General features: G+C 43.4%; 1 protein-coding gene across 4 annotated transcripts; it reads left to right on the top strand.

Annotated features, from left to right (window-relative positions):
• The first annotated feature begins 490 nt into the window (after positions 1–490).
• On the top strand, positions 491–20,705 carry LOC137429579 (toll-like receptor 1). Of its 4 annotated transcripts, none has more exons than XM_078779592.1 (3): positions 513–578; positions 14,698–14,792; positions 17,947–20,705. In XM_078779592.1, exon 3 carries the CDS (start codon positions 17,952–17,954, stop codon positions 20,373–20,375), a length of 2,424 nt encoding a protein of 807 aa, XP_078635718.1. In that variant the 5' UTR covers positions 513–578; positions 14,698–14,792; positions 17,947–17,951; the 3' UTR covers positions 20,376–20,705. The 4 variants fall into 4 exon arrangements, with proteins under 4 accessions (XP_067975699.1, XP_067975698.1, XP_078635718.1 ...); XM_078779591.1 differs by having other exon boundaries at positions 14,698–14,921; XM_068119598.2 differs by lacking the exon at positions 14,698–14,792 and having other exon boundaries at positions 491–578; positions 17,962–20,705.
• Positions 20,706–24,319: the final 3,614 nt, after the last annotated feature.

The raw sequence follows: 24,319 nt of genomic DNA, 5'->3' as shown, positions 1-24,319 counted from the left end.
GATTGCACAATTTGTTACAAGCCTTGTACGAACCGGTTGGCTAGGCCTCACGTTTGACTGAACACCTGCAAGTTAAAGGAAGGTTACCGAAACAGGCAGCCCAAGGTGCGTTGTCCCTCGGATGGAGGTTAAGCCAGGTGTTCAATCCAATAGCATTAGTTGGTGAACCTTCCTTAAACTCGCTGCAGGTGTTTGTTCAACTTTCCCTTTTATACAGTCGAAATGATCGAATGTCATTTCCTTTTCGCACCGATAATGCAATGAACCAGCACACCTGTCAAGTGCAAATTGGAACAGGAAGAACCAATGAAAAGGAAAACGAACAACATTACTTTAATACTTGGCTCATCAGTTGTTGAGTTTGAATGAGATGAGCGGAGATCGGAACGATTGTGATGGGAAACGCTGCTAAATGACAGATAAGCCAACCGCTTCCCTTTTTCTCCTTTTAGAACTCCCTTTATAGTTGGTCTCCAACAATAATATAAACCCCTTCTTTAAGTGAGTCAAGTACAGATTCCCATTTCAGAGACAAATATCCTGCAATAGCACGTGGAGAGAAAAAAAACCTCCAAAAGGTATGAAATGTCTGTTTTTGTTTCCCAATCATTTGCATGGGGGAATGCTGGGACATTTGCAGAGGTACCTCATTTAAACGAGACGTTTTGCATTGTCGATAAGTACCTTTCGGTCATGTGATTGGTCGTTTGTGGAAAGGTTGTGAAGAAGGAACAACTACAGGCTTAAGTTCACCTGATGAACCCTTCCAATATGATCTTTGATCGCCATTGCCACACATTTGAATACCTGATGTGAAGGTAATTTGTTAAGTGGATAAAATATGAGGTACATCAAATCCATTGCCACGTCTCCTCAATCTGACAGGTTGCGGAGTCTAAATTACAGAGTATATGATGGGATTTGTTGCCCTTTTGCATTGAAATGCTTTCACCTGTTAGTGTTACCTTTAGGATCAATTATTGCTTAAGATGCAGAAGGGCAACAAAAGCGCAAAAAGGGTCAAATCCCATTCGCCATATGTATGTGTGTTTCCTTTGCTAATGTCTTGTAATCCATGTGGAGTACATTGATGTCTACTAATGTCTTTCCCCTAAATGTGATGCACGTATGAGCTTCTCCATGATCGTTAAATCATGGTCAAGGTATAAATTATCGAAATGTTTAATAATGCGGACTCCAGTTGACTTTCATAACGTGTCCTGGAGATTATAATGCCACAATTATCCCTTTTTATTGGAAGCTTCAGGGCTGGAATCCGAGTATTGTATAATATAATGTAGATTATTTAATAGTAGGGGAAGTTGGGGTTAGTTGGAACATTTTCCACGAAAACTCTTTATTACATAATATTAATTTGGTTAGAAAAACACAACATATTCCACTACATATATATGCATATGTGCTACAATTATAACATACTATCAGGGGTACCCAGCCTTTCCGGTCGATTGTTTTTGCCGAAGCCTAAAACACTTCCCTGCACCCACTAAGGAATGGGGTCCCTACACACGTCCCTACACCCACGAAGGAATGGGGTACCTACACACTTCCCTGCACCCACTAAGGAATGGGCTCCCTACACATACGAAGGAATGGGGTCCCTACACACTTCCCTACACCCACGAAGGAATGGGGTCCCTACACACGTCCCTGCACCCACTAAGGAATGGGCTCCCTACACATACGAAGGAATGGGGTCCCTACACACTTCCCTACACCCACTAAGGAATGGGGTCCCTACACACTTCCCAACACCCACTAAGGAATGGGGTCCCTACACACTTCCCTACACCCACTAAGGAATGTGGTCCCTACACACGTCCCTACACCCACTAAGGAATGTGGTCCCTACACACGTCCCAACACTCACGATAGAACAATTAAAATATAAAAATCCCCGAAAATCCAACTTTGTTTTTCAAAAATTTCAAAAAAGATATTAGGCTCCTCTGGGTCATAAACTGCTCTGGGTCACCTCGGTCGTAGGCTACCCTGGGTCTTAGACTGCTCTGGGTCGTAGACTGCTCTGGGTCATAGGCTCCTCTGGGTCATAAACTTCTCTGGGTCGTCGGCTACACTGGGTCGTAGACTGCTCTGGGTCGTAGACTGCTCTGGGTCGTAGGCTCCTCTGGGTCATAAACTTCTCTGGGTCGTAGGCTACACTGGGTCGTAGACTGCTCTGGGTCGTAGACTGCTCTGGGTCGTAGACTGCTCTGGGTCATAAACTTCTCTGGATCGTATGCTCCTCTGGGTCGTAGACTGCTCTGGGTCATAGACTGCCCTGGGTCGTAGGCTCCTCTGGGTCCTAAACTGCTCTGGGTCGTATGCTACACTGGGTCGTAAGCTACTCTGGGTCGTAGACTGCTCTGGGTCGTATGCTACACTGGGTCGTAAGCTACTCTGGGTCGTAGACTGCTCTGGGTCGTAGGCTACACTGGGTCATAGGCTACACTGGGTCGTAGGCTACCCTGGGTCATAGGCTCCTCTGAGTCATAGGCTACACTGGGTCGTAGGCTAAACTGGGTTGTAGGCAACACTGGGTCGTAGGCGACACTGGGTCATAGGCTACCCTGGGTCATAGGCTCCTCTGAGTCGTAAGCTACTCTGGGTTGTAGGCTGCTCTGGGTCGTAGGCTACACTGGGTCGTAGACTGCTCTGGGTCGTATGCTACACTGGGGCGTAGGCTACACTGGGTCGTAGGCTTCACTGGGTCGTAGGCTACACTGGGTCGTAGGCTACCCTGGGTCGTAAGCTACTCTAGGTCATAGGCTACACTGGGTCGTAAGCTACTCTAGGTCGTAGGCTACACTGGGTAGTAAGCTACTCTGGGTTGTAGGCTGCTCTGGGTCGTAGGCTACACTGGGTCGTAGGCTACACTGGGTCGTAGACTGCTCTGGGTCGTATGCTACACTGGGTCGTAAGCTACTCTGGGTCGTAGACTGCTCTGGGTCATAGACTACACTGGGTCATAGGCTACACTGCGTCGTAGGCTACACTGGGTCGTAGGCTACCCTGGGTCATAGGCTCCTCTGAGTCGTAGGCTACACTGTGTCGTAGGCTACACTGGGTCATAAGCTACTCTAGGTCGTAGTCTGCTCTGGGTCGTAGGCTACACTGGGTCGTAGGTTACACTGGGTGGTAGGCTACACTGGGTCGTAGGCTACACTGGGTCGTCGGCTACACTGGGTCATAGGCAGCCAAATCTACTGGAAAGACAAGTTTTGGTGAGCACCGCTTTGAACCACCTCGTTTGTATGGGGCTGGCAGTTTCATTACAATGTCTTGTGTTCATTACAACACTCGTCAATTTCATCAGGGTCAGGAAATGAAAATGTAGGATGCTCACTCAGCCTTTGCCTTAGTATGGCTGCATCATCTGAGAAACTACAATAGGGCATAATATAGGATGTGGGATTCGTTACAACATGTTTCAACTAGACTGCTCTGGGTTCTGTTCCAACTAACCCCATGTTTTCTGTTCCAACTAACCCCATGTTTTCTGTTCCAACTAACCCCATGTTCTTCTGTTCCAACTGACCCCCGAGACTCATTTAAGCTCACACCTGCATATTTAGTACAATGTAATGGTGATGCATCACCATATTAGATGTGCATACGTACACCTGCAGTTTCATCTGTATGTATTAATGATATTATTTCATGCACATTTTAATTGGAATATAAAACATGCACGGACCAGAGTACTTCAACACATGATTTCCACATTACAATTATTAAAATAAAAGAAATATGGAATGTCAGGATGGAATCCTCCCAAAGAAAACAACCAAACAGAGGAGGAATGACACCACAATCCTTTCAAGGATTGTCATCACGACATCTTTTGACTTTTTTTCCGTCTCAATCCCACAACAAAAATAAACAATTAAATCCCACAACAAAAGTAAAAGATTACAACAACCCACACCACAAATATACAACTACCTCCACCATAGACATCTTCAATACACAATTGTTACTATTGTCACCAACAAGAAAAATGTCAAAATACGTCGTGATGACATCCGGAAAAGGATTGTTCTGTTGCATTGTTGTGTCATTCCTACCTTGTTTGGTTGTTTTTTAAAATTCCATCGTGACATGTTTTTTCATTTAATAAATATGTTTTTCTGACTAGTACTTGTGCATATATAGATAAGACGTTTTTCTTACTGGAGGATTGTTTCTATCAATTTGAAGCAATAAAGCGCACATTGCTTTTTCTGCACCTTTAGCCAAACTCAAAAGGAATTTTTACTTGGTAAATACCACGAATACCACGTTTCTTGATTCTAGCTTGATTATCTATTAATTATATTAATGAATTAATGGAACAATTATATTAATCTAACATTCGATTAATGCAACATTCTATTAATGTAACAATTCTAGCTTGATTATCTATTAATTCAATTAATGAATTAATGTAACAATTCTATTAATGTAACATTGTATTAATGCAACATTTCTGGCTTGATTATCTATTAATTATATTAATGAATTAATGGAACAATTATATTAGTCTAACATTCTATTAATGCAACATTCTATTAATGCAACATTCTATTAATGCAACATTCTATTAATGCAACATTCTATTAATGCAACATTCTATTAATGCAACATTCTATTAATGCAACATTCTATTAATGCAAGATTCTATTAATGTAACATTCTATTAATGTAACATTCTATTAATGTAACATTATATTAATGTAAAAATTATATTAATGTAACATTCTATTAATGCAACATTCTATTAATGCAACAATTCTAGCTTGATTATATTGTTACGGTTCTCTCGCCGGCCTTCTTCCCCTTATCAAGGGGGGATTAATCCCCTTGTCTTTACTGGCCCTGGCGGAACCGGGGCTTGCAACGTCCCTTCCGGACAGCGCCAAATAGGGTTTCGGGGCCAAATTCTCGCTCGTACCGAAGTACGCGCGCTGCCCTGGAAGTGAGGAAACAAGACTCACACGAAACATGTGTGGTTGGAACACGCTGAGCGATGTGTTCACGTGATCCGCGCTGTTATAATTATTGGACCCCGATTTAAGCGATCTTATTTATGCCACGCTTAGTCAATGATGAAACCACAAAGACGATCGAATCAAGAAGAAAGAACAGATTGGTTTAATTATTATTACACGTATTTACAGTTCAAGGATGCAGGGACACAGAGCAAGCTTATACAGTCTTAACTTATCCCAGGACAATGGGCCCGTCTCACACGCTCATACAGGGGATTGCAGATGGGCAGGTGTTCCCCAACGCGTCCAGGGATGGTCCTCGTCCAGCTCTCCACGGCCCACGTGCATCCCGCGAAGATGGTGATCGGCGAAGACAGGGGCTCGTAGCGCGTCTCTCGAACAAAGGCGATATATCGCGCGGAACGGCAAGGGGCGGACTTTTACGGCAAAGGGCAGTTACTCAGCCGTGCTCATGCAAGTGCGGCAGGGCGCATCAAGCTCATCCATCACCGCGCGTTCCGGTTGTAAGTTCTCTTGAATCTCTTTCTCTCTCCCCGCAAGTCCTTTTATCGCAAGCTCCCCGATGCAAGTCCTTTACAATGCTGCAGTCCTGTGACGCAAGTCCTTTGTTCCTTTCCCTCACGCAGCAAGTCCTGTGACGCAAGTCCTGTCGAGGGCTTTTGCGCAGCGGGCTTTATAGATACACCCCTCGAACCCTCTGGAACTCACCAGACCTTTTCACCACGCCCTCTGACGCAACGTGGACGCCACCACCCTCGAGCTCTGATTGGCGGCTTGCGCTTACCGTCAGCTCCTGACGCCGCTCCACCCTCAACGCCGCCCCCACCTTCTTAGGCCTACCTCGTGTTAACTCGCCTAATGAACAACCAATGGGTAGCAAAATTGATTGTGCCTACAGAGGTAGAATGGTTTGCAGAAGTAGGGCCTATTCTCCTGTCTTTACACAATGCAGAACTAACAGAGGAAATGGCCTATTCTCACATATACTAAGACATAACTATACTACAAATGGGCCTGCATGTTGCTTGTGTGACTAACTATGGGGGGCAAACCTTTAACATTTATTGACCTTACTGTACACATCTCAAAACTGTAACATTGTCCCCCTCCCTCGTCAGACTCGTCCCCGAGACGAACCTACACAAGTGGGAAGGACCGGTTTTGAGAAAGACTTGGGACTAATTTTTAATTACGTGTAGCATATAGGTGTGGGTCCCCCTAGTGTTTAATCTAACCCCGTGTATGTGACAGTTTTACAACACTAGATATGTCCCACCTACTGCATTGTGTAACTAACTCGAACAGACTCGCACCCACAACTAACTGAATTGCGGAATTATTTTCAAACTACACATAAAGCCGGTGGGTAGCATCTTATTTACAACCACAGAACCTAATTATTTACATTTCTATAACCCAGGACCTGTTCTTTGTGGAAAGAAGATTGGAGGGGAGAGAAAGCACATCATAGCACCAATACACAAAACACATTTCAAAAAGTTCACATTTGCTGCTGGTGGCTGGCATCTTCTGTCTTCCTGCATGTTGCATCTTCTGTGTGCAATAAAGCTTACCGTTCTTCTTTCCTGGCACACCAAGAATAAAATGTACAAAAACCCGTGTTCGTTTTTATTTGTCAGCAGGGCCAACCCTATGTGGTCCGTCTGCGTGACATTGACGCCACTCAAAATACGTGGTCCGAAGATGCAAGGTAAGTTTGCAGCAAAGTGTAAAGCCACAAAACGTGTGGTCCATAATGTGCAATGGGATGATGTGCAGCAAAGTGTCTGTGGCAACAAGTGCTGTACATGTGCAGCAAAGTTATAATTAAGAATACGGCAGCAAAGTGCCATGCAGTTCATCTGCACAGGTGTAGCAACATGCAGCAGGCGGGCTGCACAGGTGCAGCAAGGTGCAGCTGCACATGTGTAGCAAGGTGCAGCTGCACAGTTCCATGTTGCTGCACAAATCCTCCTCCAAAGTGGGTCCATGGGTGGGGAGGAGAGACAAACACAGTCAGCAAACGGAAAGGGCGCAAAGGTACACCAAAACACAAGGTAATGCAGCATGAGGGGCGCGGGAGAACGAGCAGAGCAAGCTCATCCCTAACCGTCCATGCCCCCCAACATCAGCTTACACTACCCTTGCCCTTCCCCGTATTTACTGTATTTACAAATTCGTCACTACGTCCTGTCTCCCATATCCCCCTCTAAGCCAAATTCGTCTTCCAATCCCTCCCTGGAAGGAAGAGATGGAACAAACACATTGTCTCTTCACGTTGAGATGCGTCTCACTTACTCAAATCAGTCACTTGGTGTTGGTGCGGAGCTTTGTCCTTCTTGGTGAATGGATGTGGATGGCGCGAAGGGACTTCCTCAAATCCTAACTACTCTAGTTACATTAACTCATTTCAACTACCCGGGGTCTTGCCCTGCCAATTGGCATCTTTAAACTATGTGGTTCTAAAAACCAATTCCCATTGACCACTCTGCGGCGCCCGACGAATTTGGGTCTCACTCCCCAATTTTTCAATCTGTGCCCTTGCACAATTTTGGGGCTGGGTCCTGTGGCTCCACTAGCAAGTCCAACTACCTGCGCACCTCCACCACTGAAGTCGCCACCCGAGCTTACCTTGCTCCTTGTGACTACCTAAATTGGGGAAGGCCCCTCCTGGCTCTCTCACCCCCTGATGCCCTCCTCGGCATTGGACTACCCGGGTGCTCTCCTGGGATCCTCGGGCCCCACTCAACAACTACTCTAACGGGCTCCCAGAGCCTACCTGCGGCCTCCCCTGGCCGACAGACTACCAGTTGTGGAGTGCCCCAATAACCATATGCACCAACAAAGCCCACACGCCCAGCCATTTCATAGACTCATGCACCCAACCAAGCACTTCTTGCTACTTCCCGCACCACAGGTGTCAATATCCAAACAATTTACCTAAGTCCTCGACCTGGCTTTAAACTACCCACCCCGGGTATTCGTGAAGGGGTTCATTCTGTGTGCAATTCTGTGTCCCCCCATTCACTCCTCCGCACCATGCATTCCACACCATTTATTCCCACACCAAGCATTCCACACCATTTATTCGCACACCACTTTTCTCGCACACCAAATTCGCACACCTTTTGTGCTCTCACACCTTTTCCATGCACACCTTTTGTGCTCTCACACCTTTCCCACGCACACCTTTTGTGCTCACTCTTCAGACACAACTCCATTAATTTTCCACACACAATTCCTGATTATCCTCAACCAATTCCTCATTTGCTCAATACCATCCTCACACACACAGTGATTCTCGACCAATTCCTCATTGCTCAATACCATTCTCACACACCTTTCTCAACCAATTCCTCATTTGCTCAATACCATCCTCACACACACAGCATCATCTAGTTGACTACTTCCCCTAAAACTCGTGCTTCCCCGTCTTCCCTTACACTAAGCACACCCCTCGTCATTAACATCCATGTAATCTCTCTACGTCCCATCTACCTGTACAAATGTCTCGACTTAAATCTTGTCCCTACTATCTGCTAAATCCCTAACAATTAACCTAGCCCGCCCTCGGCTAGCTTTCACTGCCATCCCCATAATCTAATGCTCATGAGCCCAAAATGTGAGGAATGGTAAAACCAACATTCCCCCACGCAGGGTACCATTCGCCAACACTATCGCCATTCGTCCACTCCACTTGAGCCTCTCGGTGCAGAAATACATTTTCACCGCTCGGCTTCGAAAAGCCGAGCGATGCATGCGGGTGGTTGGTCGCCTGTAGGTTGGGTCCGTCCGGCATTTTCGATTCAGGGGAGGAGGCATGCTTGGGCCAAGGTTCAAGGCGCCATCTCTGCGCAGAGCCTTGCGGTCCCATGCACGATGGCCCAACCGCCCACGGTCGGAGCACCGCAGCCACCAGGGAGCACGGCTCCGAACTCTCCTTCCTCCCCTTGAACCATGCCGATCGCCTTTCCCGCCAAGGTGCGGCACCGACCATACAGGGCGGGGCCCGGCGCGAACCGTGCACGGCGCTCCTTGTGAGAACGCCGCGGCAACGATCCCCGCCGATCCCCGCAGCACACAAAGCACACAGCACACCGAGGGCTCGCGTCGGCTATATGTCGCGGTAAACGCTACCCCAGTCTGCGTCAATGCTCGGGCCGCGTTCTCAACCCACGCGACCTGTTCCACTCTCGTACACCACGGCGCTCCAGCGCCACCCATACACTCCATTACACACTTTTCCTTCACACACTCCCTTACCGCACACTTCTCTGTTACACACTCTGTAACACAATCGGCCATCGCACACAGTCGCGTACCCCCCTCCGTTATGTACACCGTAACGTCTACGGATGTGCACTCTCTGGGTACACACCCAATCACGCGCTCTGGTGTGCACTCCTGCACACTCTCTACAGCACAGAACTGTCAACGCTCGACTCTGATCCTGCAGCTGGACCTGACAGCATCAGCCCACGGGTCCTAAAATCCTGTTCTTCTGCTCTTTCACGCCCTCTCCCTGTTCTCTTCACCCTCTCTTTTGCTCAAGGTCAACTGCCATCTGCTTGGAAATCAGCCAACATCACCGCTTTGCACAAAAAGGTGCAAAAACAGATCCTAGCAACTACAGACCAATCAGCCTTCTCCCAATTATCAGCAAAGTCATGGAATCCATCATTGCTTCGGATATGAAATCTTTCCTCTTGTCCAATGGCTTGATCTCTGATCATCAATTTGGTTTCAGACCAGGTCACTCTACTCTGGACATGCTGCTTCTGCTGTCTCAACAATGGATGGAGGTCCTCAATGCCAAACAGCAAATTAGAGCTGTCTCCCTCGACATATCATGTGCCTTCGATACGGTCTGGCACCCCGCTCTGCTCACCAAACACTCCTCCTTTGGTATCCATGGAAATCTCCACGCATGGCTGGCGGACTTCCTCTCTAGTCGTAGACAACGTGTGGCCCTGAATGCATTTCTCTCATCTCCTCTTCCTGTTCAGGCTGGAGTTCCCCAAGGCAGTGTTCTGGGCCCTGTGCTTTTTCTGGTCTTCATCAATGATCTCTCTGACTCTCTTGAAAATCCTCTCTATCTCTTTGCTGATGACTCCACTCTCTGCCGCTCCATTCCTCATCCCTCAGATCAGCAGTCTGCAGCCTCCTCACTCTCTGCAGACCTGGACAAAATCACAGACTGGGCAAACAAGTGGAACATGTCTTTCAATCCTGACAAATCTCACACTCTTACGATGTCTCTCCAAAAAGACCAACTGGACAACCCTCCCATCTACTTTCTGAATAATCCTCTCCAAGAAGTTCTGTCACTCAAGCTTTTGGGTCTCACTATCTGCTATGATCTTTCCTGGGAAAACCACATTTCCAAGCTGGCCTCCAAAGCCAGTTGCCGACTGGGCATCCTCTATCGTGCGAAGTCCTTCCTTGGCACACCTGATCTCCTCACCACATACAAGGCTTTCATCGACAGCTCAATGGAGTACTGCTCTCCCCTCTGGGCTGGTGCTCCTGCCTCACACGTAGCTCGTCTTCATGCTGTTGAAACCAAAGCATTCAGAATCATTGGAATCTCCCGCGATGACGCTATCTCTGAGGGCCTTTCACTTACTCACCGCAGGCAGGTTGGTGGTCTTTCCGTCTTCTACTGACTCCTCTCCGGCCTTGCTCCCCAAATCTCTGGGCCCTGTCCCCCAAATATTCCTACAGGTCGCACAAGATCTGCCTGCAACCCTCTTATGGTTAAACTGCCAAAATCAAGACTCTCTGCTCACCTTCACTCCTTCATTCCTCTTTTCTCCCACCTCTGGAACAAACTCCCTCACTCTCTTCAATCCCACTCCTCCCTTCAGGTCTTTAAAACGGCTGTTCACCACCATCTCCTTTCTTCCCCAATCCAAAACCTTGATCTTTTCTACCCCCGCTAATTTCACCCCAAATCCACTTTTTGAGGTGCCGACTTCCTCCTGGAAGTCCTTGGTGTCCTTGCGTTTTATACCTATCCCCAGGCCCTCTCCCTCCCACACATCTCCCCAATGTCCCTGCTCTCAAATGTTGTGTTTGTGTGCTTCCTCCCCTTCTCTCCCCATCTTGTCGGTCGCTCCCCTTTTATATAATTTGTTTGCTTGTTTGTTTGATTTGTTTGTTTGATAAATGTTAGCTCTTTCACGAGCCTATACAAAAAAACAAAACAAAAAAAAACACACGCTCTGGTGTGCATTCATCTTCACTCTCCTCGGCCATCACACACTCTGTTTCACACTCGTCTCCGACACACTCTTCCCACTCACATTCCATCATAGACTCGCGCTCCAGTGCACACTTCTTTCGCACACGCGCGCCATTCGCTCGCGTACACCGCACAAAGGACCTTCCACGAGTGCCCGGGTTGCGTCTCGATCCCAAGCGCACCAAAAACCTTTTCCCGCCATACACATTCCTGCTCACACCCTCTTCCGTGGCAGCACCACCTGCAAACCTTCATTGGGGTTAGCACAAGCCCGTTATCACGGTGCAAATACAAACTTTGCGCACATTCCATTTCTTCACTCGATTCATTTCCCGACTCTATCTCTGCCGTCTCTTCGGCCCCAATTTCAACTCGAATCATTTCTTTTTCCTCGACAACCGCCGGCGCGCATGAATTTGCCCTGTCCAATTCGGCGGCCGTCGGCTCTTTTACACCCCGAGTCGCGATTTCTATTCCCTCGGTCCATGTAGCCGCGCTCTGCTCTACCTCTCTCTCCCTGCGTTCCTCGCACCGCATTACCCCATTGCGTCCCTTTGCAACCTCCTCGCTCAGCTTGCGCCTTATGTCCTCCCCTGCCTCTTTTATTTCCTTCTTAGACGCCACCCTCATTTTTCCCAATTGATTCTTTTGGATGTCCATTTTGTTTTTCAGCCCATTTTTTCACTCAAACAATTCCCGGGTGGATTTGTCCCCCAATTCTTTCATTTCATTACTTTGAGCATCCATCTTTGCAGTCAGTCGATCCCCCATTTGGTTCATTTCCCATTTCGACTCTGTTATGCACGATCTGATTTGTGCCATAAGAAGGTCCATATCTATTGGCGCTGCAGGCTCGGCTCTCGCCGCCACATGCGAGGCGCCGCCATTACCAGTTGCCACACCCTTTTTGGCTTCCTCCACTTATACCAACTGTCCCTCTCGGTGCTGGGTCATCTATTTTTCAGTTTCTACCCCCACCAGCATTCGACCACTTTGGCTAGCCATGGCACGAATTTAAATTTGGTTCTTAAAAACTAAATTTCGGTCGCTCGTAATTTTGGAGTGCATTAAGTGCACTTCGGGTCCTATCCCAAACTCCTGACACCAATTGTTACTGCCAATATGTAAAATTGGTGTCCAAAATTTTGTCTAAAAATTTTGTCCAAGGTTCCAAATCCCCACTCCTCGACACCAATTGTTATGGTTCTCTCGCCGGCCTTCTTCCCCTTATCAAGGGGGGGATTAATCCCCTTGTCTTTACTGGCCCTGGCGGAACCGGGGCTTGCAACGTCCCTTCCGGACAGCGCCAAATAGGGTTTCGGGACCAAATTCTCGCTCGTACCTAAGTACTCACGCTGCCTTGGAAGTGAGGAAACAAGCCTCGCATGAACCACGTGTGGTTGGAACACGCCGAGTGGTTTGCGTTCTCATGATCCGGGCAGTTATAATTAATGGACCCCGATTTAAGCGATCTTATTCGTGCCACGCTTAGTCAATGATGAAACCACAAAGACGATCGAATCAAGAAGAATGAACAGATTGGTTTAATTATTATTACACGTATTTACAGTTCAAGGACGCAAGGACACAGAGCAAGCTTATACAGTCTTAACTTATCCCAGGACAACGGGCCCGTCTCACACACTCACACAGGGGATTGCAGATGGGCAGGTGTTCCCCATTGCGTCCAGGGATGGTCCTCGTCCAGCTCTCCATGGCCCACGTGCGTCCCGCAAAGATGGTGATCGGCGAAGACAGGGGCTCGTAGCGCGTCTCACGAACAAAGGCGATATATCGGGCGGAATGACAAGGGCGGACTTTTACGGCAAAGGGCGGTTACTCAGCCGTGCTCATGCAAGTGCGGCATGGCGCATCAAGCTCATCCAGCACCGCACGTTCCGGTTGTAAGTTCTCTTGAATCTCTTTCTCTCTCCCCGCAAGTCCTTTTATCGCAAGCTCCCTGATGCAAGTCCTTTACAACGCTGCAGTCCTGTGACGCAAGTCCTTTGTTCCTTTCCCTCACGCAGCAAGTCCTGTGACGCAAGTCCTGTCGAGGGCTTTCGCGCAGCGGGCTTTATAGATACGCCCCTCAAACCCTCTGGAACTCACCAGATTTTTTCACCACGCCCTCTGACGCAACGCGGACGCCACCACCCTCGAGCTCTGATTGGCGGCTTGCGCTTACCGTCAGCTCCTGACGCCGCTCCACCCTCAACACCGCCCCCACCTTCTTAGGCCTACCTCGTGTTAACTCGCCTAATGAACAACCAATGGGTAGCAAAATGGATTGTGCCGACAGAGGTAGAATGGTTTGCAGAAGTAGGGCCTATTCTCCTGTCTTTACACAATGCAGAACTAACAGAGGAAATGGCCTATTCTCACATATACTAAGACATAACTATACTACAAATGGGCCTACATGTTGCTCGTGTGACTAACTATGGGGGCCAAACCTTTAACATTTATTGACCTTACTGTACACATCTCAAAACTGTAACAATATATTAATTCTATTAATGAATTAATTAACAATTATATTAATGTAACATTCTGTTAATGCAACATTCTATTAATGCAACAATTCTAGCTTGATTATCTATTCATTATATTCATGAATTTATGTAACAATTCTCGCTTGATTATCTATTAATTATATTAATGAATTAATGGAACAATTCTATTAATCTAACATTCTATTAATGTAACAATTCTAGCTTGATTATCTATTAATTATATTCATGAATTAATGTAACAATTCTAGCTTGATTATCTATTAATTCTGTTAATGAATTAATGTAACAATTCTATTAATGTAACATTCTATTTATGTAACAATTCTAGCTTGATTATATCTATTAATTATATTAATGAATTAATGTAACAATTCTATTAATGTAACATTCTATTAATGCAACATTCTATTAATGTAACAATTTTAGCTTGATTATCTATTAATTCTATTAATGAATTAATGTAACAATTCTATTAATGTAACATTCTATTAATGTAACAATTCTAGCTTGATTTTCTATTCATTATATTAATGAATTAATGTAATAATCTTACTATAATTCACGACATGTCCGTCTGTCTGTTCGAAGGTACCGTAAAAACTGCTGAACGGATCGCAAAGAAATTTTGGGTGGGTAATCCTGGGATCTTCAGGAGTAAAATAGGCTATTTAGTTTTCCAAATTTCAGCTTTGGTCTCCAGCATTCTCAGGTTTGGACTCCCGCATAACATTCGCGTTCGCATAACGTTCATTGTGACGATGTTCTCATTGGGACGATGTTGTGATGATGTATGTGTTCACGGCAGTGTTTGATTTGACGGTGTGAACGTAATTTCGTAATGTTTTTCGTTTCGTAATCCTTTAATGAACGTTTAATGTTTAATGAACATTTAATGTTTAATGAACGTTTAATGCCCTTCGATGTCCAGGGCCGCAAGCGCGCTACACTGGACGGGCCAGTGTGTACCTAGCAACAGTACCCGCCGTACGGGCGGGGCTTCAATTTGGAAGCCCAAATGAAAAGGTAAAATATCAGAACTTGACTTGACTGTCTCGAGGAAGTAAAAGTCATAACAAGGTTTCCGTCGGTGAACCTGCGAGAGGATCATTTATCGGGACAACATGAGAGCGAGCGAGACGCGAGACGTACGTGGTACGTGATCGTCCATGTACTGTTTAGCCATGTACTGTTTAGATTTTGATGATTTGCGTGTGAAATGATTCAACGGATGTTTATATGAATCGTTTAAAATAAATAAGCCTTCAATTTCTGATATTTTACCTTTTCATTTGGGCTTCCCAATTGAAGCCCCGCCCGTAAGGCGGGTACTGTTGCTAGTTCTATTAATGTAACATTCTATTAATGTAACAATTCTAGCTTGATTATCTATTAATTCTATTAATGAATTAATGTAACAATTCTATTAATGTAACATTGTATTAATGCAACAATTCTAGCTTGATTATATATTAATTATATTAATGAATTAATGTAACAATTCTATTAATGTAACATTCTATTAATGCAACAATTCTATTAATGTAACATTCTATTAATGTAACATTCTATCAATGTAACATTATATTAATGTAACAATTCTATTAATGTAACATTATATTAATGTAACAATTATATTAATGTAACATTCTATTAATGCAACAATTCTAGTAATGTAACATTCTATTAATGTAACATTCTATTAATGTAACATTATATTAATGTAGCAATTCTATTAATGTAACATTATATTAATGCAACAATTCTAGCTTGATTATCTATTAATTATATTAATGAATTAATGTAACAATTCTATTCATGTAACATTCTAGTTATGTAACAATTCTAGATTGATTATCTATTAATTATATTAATGAATTAATATAACAATTATATTCATGTAACATTCTAGTTATGTAACAATTCTAGCTTGATTATAACTATTAATTATATTCATGAATTAATGTAACAATTCTAGCTTGATTATCTATTAATTATATTAATGAATTAATGTAACAATTCTATTCATGTAACATTCTAGTTATGTAACAATTCTAGCTTGATTATATCTATTAATTATATTAATGAATTAATGTAACAATTATATTAATGGAACATTCTATTAATGTTAAAATTTTAGCTTGATTATCTATTAATTATATTAATGAATTAATGTAACAATTCTATTAATGTAACATTCTATTTAGGTAACAATTCTAGCTTGATTATATCTATTAATTATATTAATGAATTAATGTAACAATTCTATAAATGTAACATTCTATTAATGTAAAAATTCTAGCTTGATTATCTATTAATTCTATTAATGAATTAATGTAACAATTCTATTAATGTAACATCTTACTATTATAATTCACCAAATGTCCATCCGTTTGTTCGAAGGTACCGTAAAAACTGCTGAACCGATCGCAAATATATTTTGGGTGGGTAATCCTGGGACCCCTTTGAGTAAAATAGGCTATTTAGTTTTCCCAATTTCAGCTTTGGTCTCCAGCATTCTCAGGTTTGGACTCCCGCATAACATTCGCGTTCGCCTAACGTCCATTGTTCTCATTGTGACGACGCACAAACGGCTGCACCCGGGAAAGCAACATGTCTCCATCAATCGCTAACAGATCGCTGTCTCCATCGATCTTGCCAAGGCCGTAACAGCTATCGGCTCAAAATCCTTTTAACTGTTGATTTGGTACAGTCACACGTATCGGGAATTTGGTACACGTATCGGGAGTACATTCGACATAGCGATTGTGAACACGATTATCGATCACGATTCACGATCACGATCATCACGATCATAGTGTATCGATTATGATTTGAAACATGATGGAATAATATTTACCGATATGAACAGTGATGCGGCTTTTATTGAAATTCTCAAGATACTGTTCGGATTTTGATGATTTGCGTGTGATATGATTCAACGGATGTTTATATGAATCGTTTAAAATAAAATACAAACCTTCAATTTCTGATATTTTGCCATCGCCATATGCAGATTCGCCACGGTCCCACGATCGATGTTTCTATACGTGCACGTACCCGTTTGTTTGCGAACGGGTACGTTTTTCATGGAAGTCCTTCACGAACTTGCTGTCCAGTCTGACGTGCGACTGAAGGTGCTACAGGAATGTGGAATTTATTGGTTTCATGCTTTAACATTCGCCGTATCTACATAGTCTGTTTGCTTCTGGCCTCCCACCCGTGCATAGCACGGGTATCTCTATTGTTCTATTAATGTAACATTCTATTAGTGTAAAAATTCTAGCTTGATTATCTATTAATTCCATTAATGAATTAATGTAACAATTCTATTAATGTAACATTCTATTAATGCAACAATTCTAGCTTGATTATATATTAATTATATTAATGAATTAATGTAACAATTCTATTAATGTAACATTCTATTAATGCAACAATTCTATTAATGTAACATTCTATTAATGTAACATTCTATTAATGTAACATTATATTAATGTAACAATTCTATTAATGTAACATTATATTAATGTAACAATTATATTAATGTAACATTCTATTAATGCAACAATTCTATTAATGTAACATTCTATTAATGTAACATTCTATTAATGTAACATTATATTAATGTAACAATTATATTAATGTAACATTCTATTAATGTAACAATTCTATTAATGTAACAATTATATTATTGTAACATTCTATTAATGCAACAATTCTATTAATGTAACATTCTATTAATGTAACATTCTATTAATGTAACATTATATTAATGTAACAATTATATGAATGTAACATTCTATTAATGTAACAATTCTATTAATGTAACAATTCTATTAATGTAACAATTATATTATTGTAACATTCTATTAATGCAACAATTCTATTAATGTAACATTCTATTAATGTAACATTCTATTAATGTAACATTATATTAATGTAACAATTATATGAATGTAACATTCTATTAATGTAACAATTCTATTAATGTAACAATTCTAGCTTGATTATCTGCAAAGGTAAAACTTTGCATGGCCACGAGAATTCACCCAAAGAGTTCATTGTTTCAACAAATTGTTTTGTACCACACAGGAAATAAAATGAACAAATTGTTATTAAAACATTTTTTTTTAACTATTATAAAATATTTCCGAATAACTTTGTTTCATTTTGTTAGCCGTGATGTCTGCAGATCTGCTGCTCAGAATTGTATTCCTTGTGCTGCTGATGTGGAGAACATCCGGAAAGACGAGCAAGGCTAACTGTCACATCAGCCATGATGACCTGACTGCTGATTGCTCAAAATTGAGGTTGTCTTCTGTACCTGAAGGACTACCCACTGGATTACAAAGGCTTGATCTCTCACACAACCTCCTCGAAGAAATACCAGCTGGGAGCTTCAGAGCATATGGACGGTTGCGTGTCCTCCTGTTAGCTTCCAACAAAATCAAGTACTTCCACCCAAAAGTCTTCATTGATACACCACACCTACAAGAACTGGATGTTCATGATAACAAATTGTCTGCAATTCCTGATAAGGCCCTCAAACCACTCGTGCACCTGCTTCACCTTGACATCTCCAGAAATGTTTACAACTCTTTTTACCTTGGACGAGGCATGAGGGCTTTAACACAGTTACGGTATCTGGAGATTGGTTCTCCAAATTCTGTGACCCTGCAATCCCAAGATCTCTTAAACATCGCAAAAGCTCCTCTACAGGAACTCCGGCTGAACTCAGGTGGACCTCTCAGAAAGTACTCTTCAGGAGCACTCGCACCTTTCCATGGATTGCAACGCTTTGCTTCAAGCTTCTTTGTAGATCACCGACCACAGATGCTTCCGAATATCCTTAACGATTTAGCGAATACCCCCATGAAGGAACTGAGAATGTCCAATTTGTTCCACTTTATGCAGCGGAACATATCTATTGACTATTTTAAAGGGTTAGCCTCCTGCAAATACCTGCGTAACTTCACAATTGTTCACTTTATGTTAACAGAAGTGTTGGTTGAAAATATTATTAAGAACGTTTACTTGTCATCAATAACACATTTTAATATAATCAAGAGCAGCTACAGTAACGATCGTCCAGTCATATTCCAAGGTGTTCCTGGAGTAAATCGAACGTCCCCCCTTCGACAATTCACCTTGGACACAATCCTTCACATAAAGTTCAGCAATCCCAAATTTCTGGTCAACTTCACTCTTTTCCCAGATTTCTCACACGTGAAGATTTCAGGAACAACAATGAATTCCCTCATGTGCTATCTGTTGCTCGTGCGCAGATTAAAAATTGTTGATTTTTCTGGAAATCTCTTGAATGGAAAAGGCTTTTGGAGGAAAGAGTGCAACTTCTCCGTCATATTCCCAGACACGACGCATCTCATCCTCAGCCACAACAAATTTTCCGATTTAGATCTCGTATCCAGACGTCTTCATCTTTTACCCAGCCTTCATTATGTGGATCTGAGTTACAACGCGATCAGCGAATTCTCTTTTTGCAAATGGCCGACGATCCTTCACTCTCTTATCCTGAGCCACAATGATGCCTCCTTGAGTGGGCCCATTTGCCTCTCACCTCATCTCCGGATTCTTGACATGTCTTATACTCTCCTGAAAACCCTTGATAATTCATTTCTATCACGTGTGCCAGCCATCCAGGAGCTATACCTTCAAGGCAATAACATCAAATTAATCTCACCTGAACTGACTTCATCGTCACTCTCGAAACTAAACATCCAAAATAACAGTGTCAGTGTGGTATTTGAAGGTTCATTTAGGGGCATAAAGAACCTCTGCTCCTTAGAATTAGGCCACAACCCATATTTCTGCAATTGTGACCTCTATTGGTTTCGGACTACATTTAAGAAAAACGTGTTGGTTGATTGGCCAGATATGTACCGATGTAGTTATCCAGATTATCTGGCAGGTGGTAAGGTTGAAGCGTTCCACCCACACCTTGTGCAATGTGACACTCGCGTCCTCATCGCAGTCACGACACTGGTAACGGGCATTACAGGTGCCCTGATCGTGGGCCTAGGGTACTATTTCGATGCCATATGGTTCATACGGATGGGCTGGTTGTGGATTTGGGCAAAACGTCGGGGGTACAAGAAGCTCGAATCCAATGGGACATTCCGCTACCACGCCTTCATCTCGTACAGTGAAAATGATTCATCCTGGGTCAATGACTGCCTCGTGCCCACATTGGAGTCGTTGGAGTCAGGACTTCGTTTATGCATCCATGACAGGGACTTCACACCAGGGGAGTGGATTGTCGACAACATCATTCAGTGCATCGAGCAAAGTTCCAAGACCATCTTCGTGCTCTCACGTAACTTTGTCAACAGCGAGTGGTGCAATTACGAGTTGTACTTTGCACATCATCGTACGATGAGTGAGCGAGAGGACTCCTTGGTTCTCCTGTTGCTTGAACCGCTACCCACATCATCTGTACCACATAAGTTCTGCAAGCTCCGCAGCCTCCTCGGGAAGAAAACCTACTTGGCCTGGCCCAGTGAGGAGTCCAAGCGTGCCATCTTTTGGCGCAACCTCGTCGCTCTACTCAATGCTAATATGGGAAGTGCCATGGAGAATGCAGCGTGACCTTTCGACTTTTTTTTACTCTCTTTATGGTTTCATGGAAAAGTTGACCTCTGCTGTAGTGCCAACATAGGGAATTACAGTATAGATTGAGGTGAAGGGATGTTACTGTGGATGTCCCATCTGCAATGTGAACCTTAAGGATCCCACACAATTTATGATGTTGAGGTTGTATGTGTTGAGTTCAGGTCAACCAGGTTGTCATAGTGCTCCATCGGAGCCGGCCAATGGCGGTTTAGATCTAATCTCCTGAGCAGGACAACACGAGCTTATTTTGCTCGAGTTCCTCAATAAATATCATAGAAGTTGAAATAAACATTGATTTTACCTTTAGTGTGTCTGAAAACGGTGGTTGATAGACTTCACGAGGTCCGTTTAAGTTTGCTTGAAACTTTCCTCACAATCCATCAAACTGGTCCTTGCATCCTGTGAAAATGAAAATGTGATTTTCTCACTTTGCTAATGATCACATGATGTGTGCATGTTCTTATAATGAATGGCCTGCTGATTGCACAACCCACCCAGACTTTACTACATGTACCTTCCTCCCCCTCTTTACCCGTCAAACAAGTTTATCCCAAGCATTAGTCCTGAATAAAATACCTCGAAAATAACAACAAACTCGAGATTTCATAGAACACCTTACCCCGCACATTCTGGACAAATATGGACATGGGTGGGGTCTACGAGCGGCAAATTTGATTGGTCGAGAATGAGGTCAAATGTTTTGTCCAAGTACTGCTAAACAGAAGGGGGTTGAAAGTGTAAACTAGTACAACACTCTTCGACATCATGATGTCGACCGATATGCCTCCGCCCACATTATTACATCATTAATTATAATACCTGTACCAAGTTTGATTTAAATCCATTCAGCTGTTCTCAAGTTATAGACTTTTTACAGACTTTGACCTTTGACCTTTTGACCCCCAAAATCTAATCTTCATCTTTACATCATTCTACATAATTGTACCAAAATTTTGTCAGAATCCCATCAGTGGTTCACAAGTTATCGTGGTAACAGGATTTTTTAAATCTAACATGACCTCTGACCTTTGGCCTTTGACCTTGTGACGTGAAAATCTAAGCAGTTCATCTTTACATCATTATACATAACTGTACCAGATTTGAAATCGATCACTTCAGTCGTTCTCAAGTTATAGACATATTACAGACTTTGGGCTTTGACCTTTGACCTCTTGACCCCAAAATCTAATCAGTTCATCTTTACCTCATTATACATACCTGCACCAAGTTTGAGTAAGATCCCTCTAGCTGTTCTCAAGTTATTGCGGTAACGAAAACCTATCATGGACGGACGGACGGACAGACAACCTAAAAACATGCCTCCGGTGACTTCGTCGGCGGATGAATAAAAAGGTAATTTGTGTTTTACAGGGTTCAAGTATATAATTCAATTTAAATAATAAAAAAATTTCAAAAGGAAAAAAAAAATTGGGAGTTTCCCACAGTCGATCCTATACAGTGTACACATCACCTTATTTAACACGTTACATTAGTTATTCGTGCTTGTTGTTTGTGTCCTTTATGACATTCCCAAAAACAGTAAGTTTCCTGTTTGGAATGCTTTTCAATGTTGTTTGATGCCGGACAGGTAGACAGATTCAAATAATTATCTCATTCCTCTCTGCTCATGTGTGATCGGGACGAATTCAAATCCAACGTACCTGTTAAACTCTACAGGTTCGTTTTCTGATTCATGTGCAAAATATAACATTTGATTTAAATAAGTTATTCCTCGATCATAACCTGACATTTTCAGACAGACAGACAGACAGACAAAAAGTAAACCAATTGCTTCTCCCCACCTTTTGGGATAAACTAAAAACGAATTGAAGGAATTATTTTGTGTGAGATCATTTCAGAAATCATCGTCCGGCCTGAAAGTGAATGCAGGATACCTTTATGCTACGTCTCGGAGATACATAGGTGAACGCAATGGTGTACAGGTGTCCCGTCTGCTGGCATTACTTGGTGGACGTTAAACATCCCATGTTGTCCTTCGCAAAGAGTCAGCGAGTTATCGCCGGCATCATGAACAAATTACAAATTCCTGCTCTAACCTACAGGGGACTGCATCAGCAGCACAGACACTCCCAGCAATGATGCAACCAGCAGCCACAGGCTCCATATGAAATGAATGATGTAAAATGGACACCACCCGAACCGAACACCTGGGGTCTTAAAACCAGAGTTTCAAATATAATGACTATTGATGATGCGCGGGAACTGAGCATGACCACAGGTGGCGCTCCCGCAAGGTCCAAGTTCAGCCAGCGAGGGCAGCGATGCTCGAGGGTTTTTGTAGCGCACCGCCATCTACAGTCCGGTCCTTGCGCTGGTTCATGTCGTCAGGGGTCTGCAGGACGGGCAGCTATAAGATATTAGTCCTGTTGGCAAGCTGAGGAAGTTCTCCAACTCTTTCGTTGTGCGGAGGAACACAAATTTGGCCCAGATACTTTTCCAAGTATTTTCAACTTCTTTCAAAAGCTCTATGGGCCGTTTTAGCTAACAATCCTGTCTTGCACCCACAAGATGCCCCAATGGCCGTTGTTGCTTTGGGCTTCTGAGCACGCGCACAAAGCATTCTGGGGGAGGATCGTGTCATTTAGGAACTTCCGTATTCCTCACATCCCACCAGCGAGCTACCACTGTGGCCATAATTCCAGAACTCATCGTTACCTGTAGCATGCCACTGTTGCTCCTAGAAAATGTGAATTATCACCACTTTGTAGGTGTTCTCGACAGACCGGTCGCAGGTATGCAGGTCCACCATATAATCGAGAATTAGCAACATGGTTACAGACAAGCAAGAGAACATCCTGGGATAACTCCGACAGGTTAGCTGGCGTTTCCATCACTGTGGATATCAGGTCGGACCGACAGATGAGAGATTTTATAGGTGTGACTGCCCACACAATTGATGTGAGGAAGTCAGCAATCACCTCAGGTCACATATTTTGTGTTGTAACTGATTCAAGGGATCTCCCACAGGTGAAATAATCATTCAATCCTTCAAAGCTGTTTGTGATGACCATTTCATGAATGATCAATGACCCTCTTGAATCGGATAGTATCTGGGAAGAACTCCAAGAATACGAGCAACTCGACATCGACACATTTGTGACTGCAGAATTACGTTTTGTGACTCCTGAAACTGACATTTTGTGACTCTCGCAATGACATTTTGTGACTCATGTAATGACGTTTTGTGACTCCTGCAATGACTTTTTGTGACCCCTGCAATGACGTTTTGTGAATTCTGCAATGACGTTTTGTGACTCCTGTAATGACGTTTTGTGACTCCTGCAACGAGGTTTTGCGATTCCTGCAATAACGTTTTGTGACCCTTGCAATGACGTTTTGTGACTCCTGTAATGACGTTTTGTGACCCCTGAAACGACGTTTTGTGACCACTGCAATGACTTTTTGTGACCCCTGAAAAGACGTTTTGCGATTCCTGCAATGACGTTTTGTGACTCCTGCAACGACGTTTTGCGATTCCTGCAACGAGGTTTTGCGATTCCTGCAATGACGTTTTGTGACTCCTGTAATGACGTTTTGTGACTCCTGAAACGACGTTTTGCAATTCCTGCAATGATGTTTTGCGACTCCTGCAATGACGTTTTGTGACTCCTGAAATGACATTTTGTGACCCCTGCAATGACTTTTTGTGACCCCTGCAATGACGTTTTGTGAATTCTGCAATGACGTTTTGTGACTCCTGTAATGACGTTTTGTGACTCCACAATGACCTTTTGTGACTCCTGCAACGACGTTTTGCGATTCCTGCAACGACGTTTTGCGATTCCTGCAATGACGTTTTGTGACTCTTGCAATGACGTTTTGTGAATTCTGCAATGACGTTTTGTGAATTCTGCAATGACGTTTTGTGACTCCTGTAATGACGTTTTGCGACTCCTGCA

Source organism: Myxine glutinosa, chromosome 6 (assembly GCF_964187855.1).
Source record: "Myxine glutinosa chromosome 6, kmMyxGlut1.1, whole genome shotgun sequence".
NCBI lineage: Eukaryota > Metazoa > Chordata > Myxini > Myxiniformes > Myxinidae > Myxine > Myxine glutinosa.
Note: the sequence above shows the minus strand (reverse complement) of the source record. Positions and strands in the feature narration are given on the sequence as shown.

Bases quoted from the DNA above. Each gene is read 5' to 3' on its own strand.
- LOC137429579 (XM_078779591.1), top strand. From the start codon at position 14,891: ATGAGAGCGAGCGAGACGCGAGACGTACGTG. The intron at 14,922-17,946 runs GTACGTGATCGT...TCATTTTGTTAG, and splicing joins CGAGACGCGAGACGTACGTG to CCGTGATGTCTGCAGATCTG.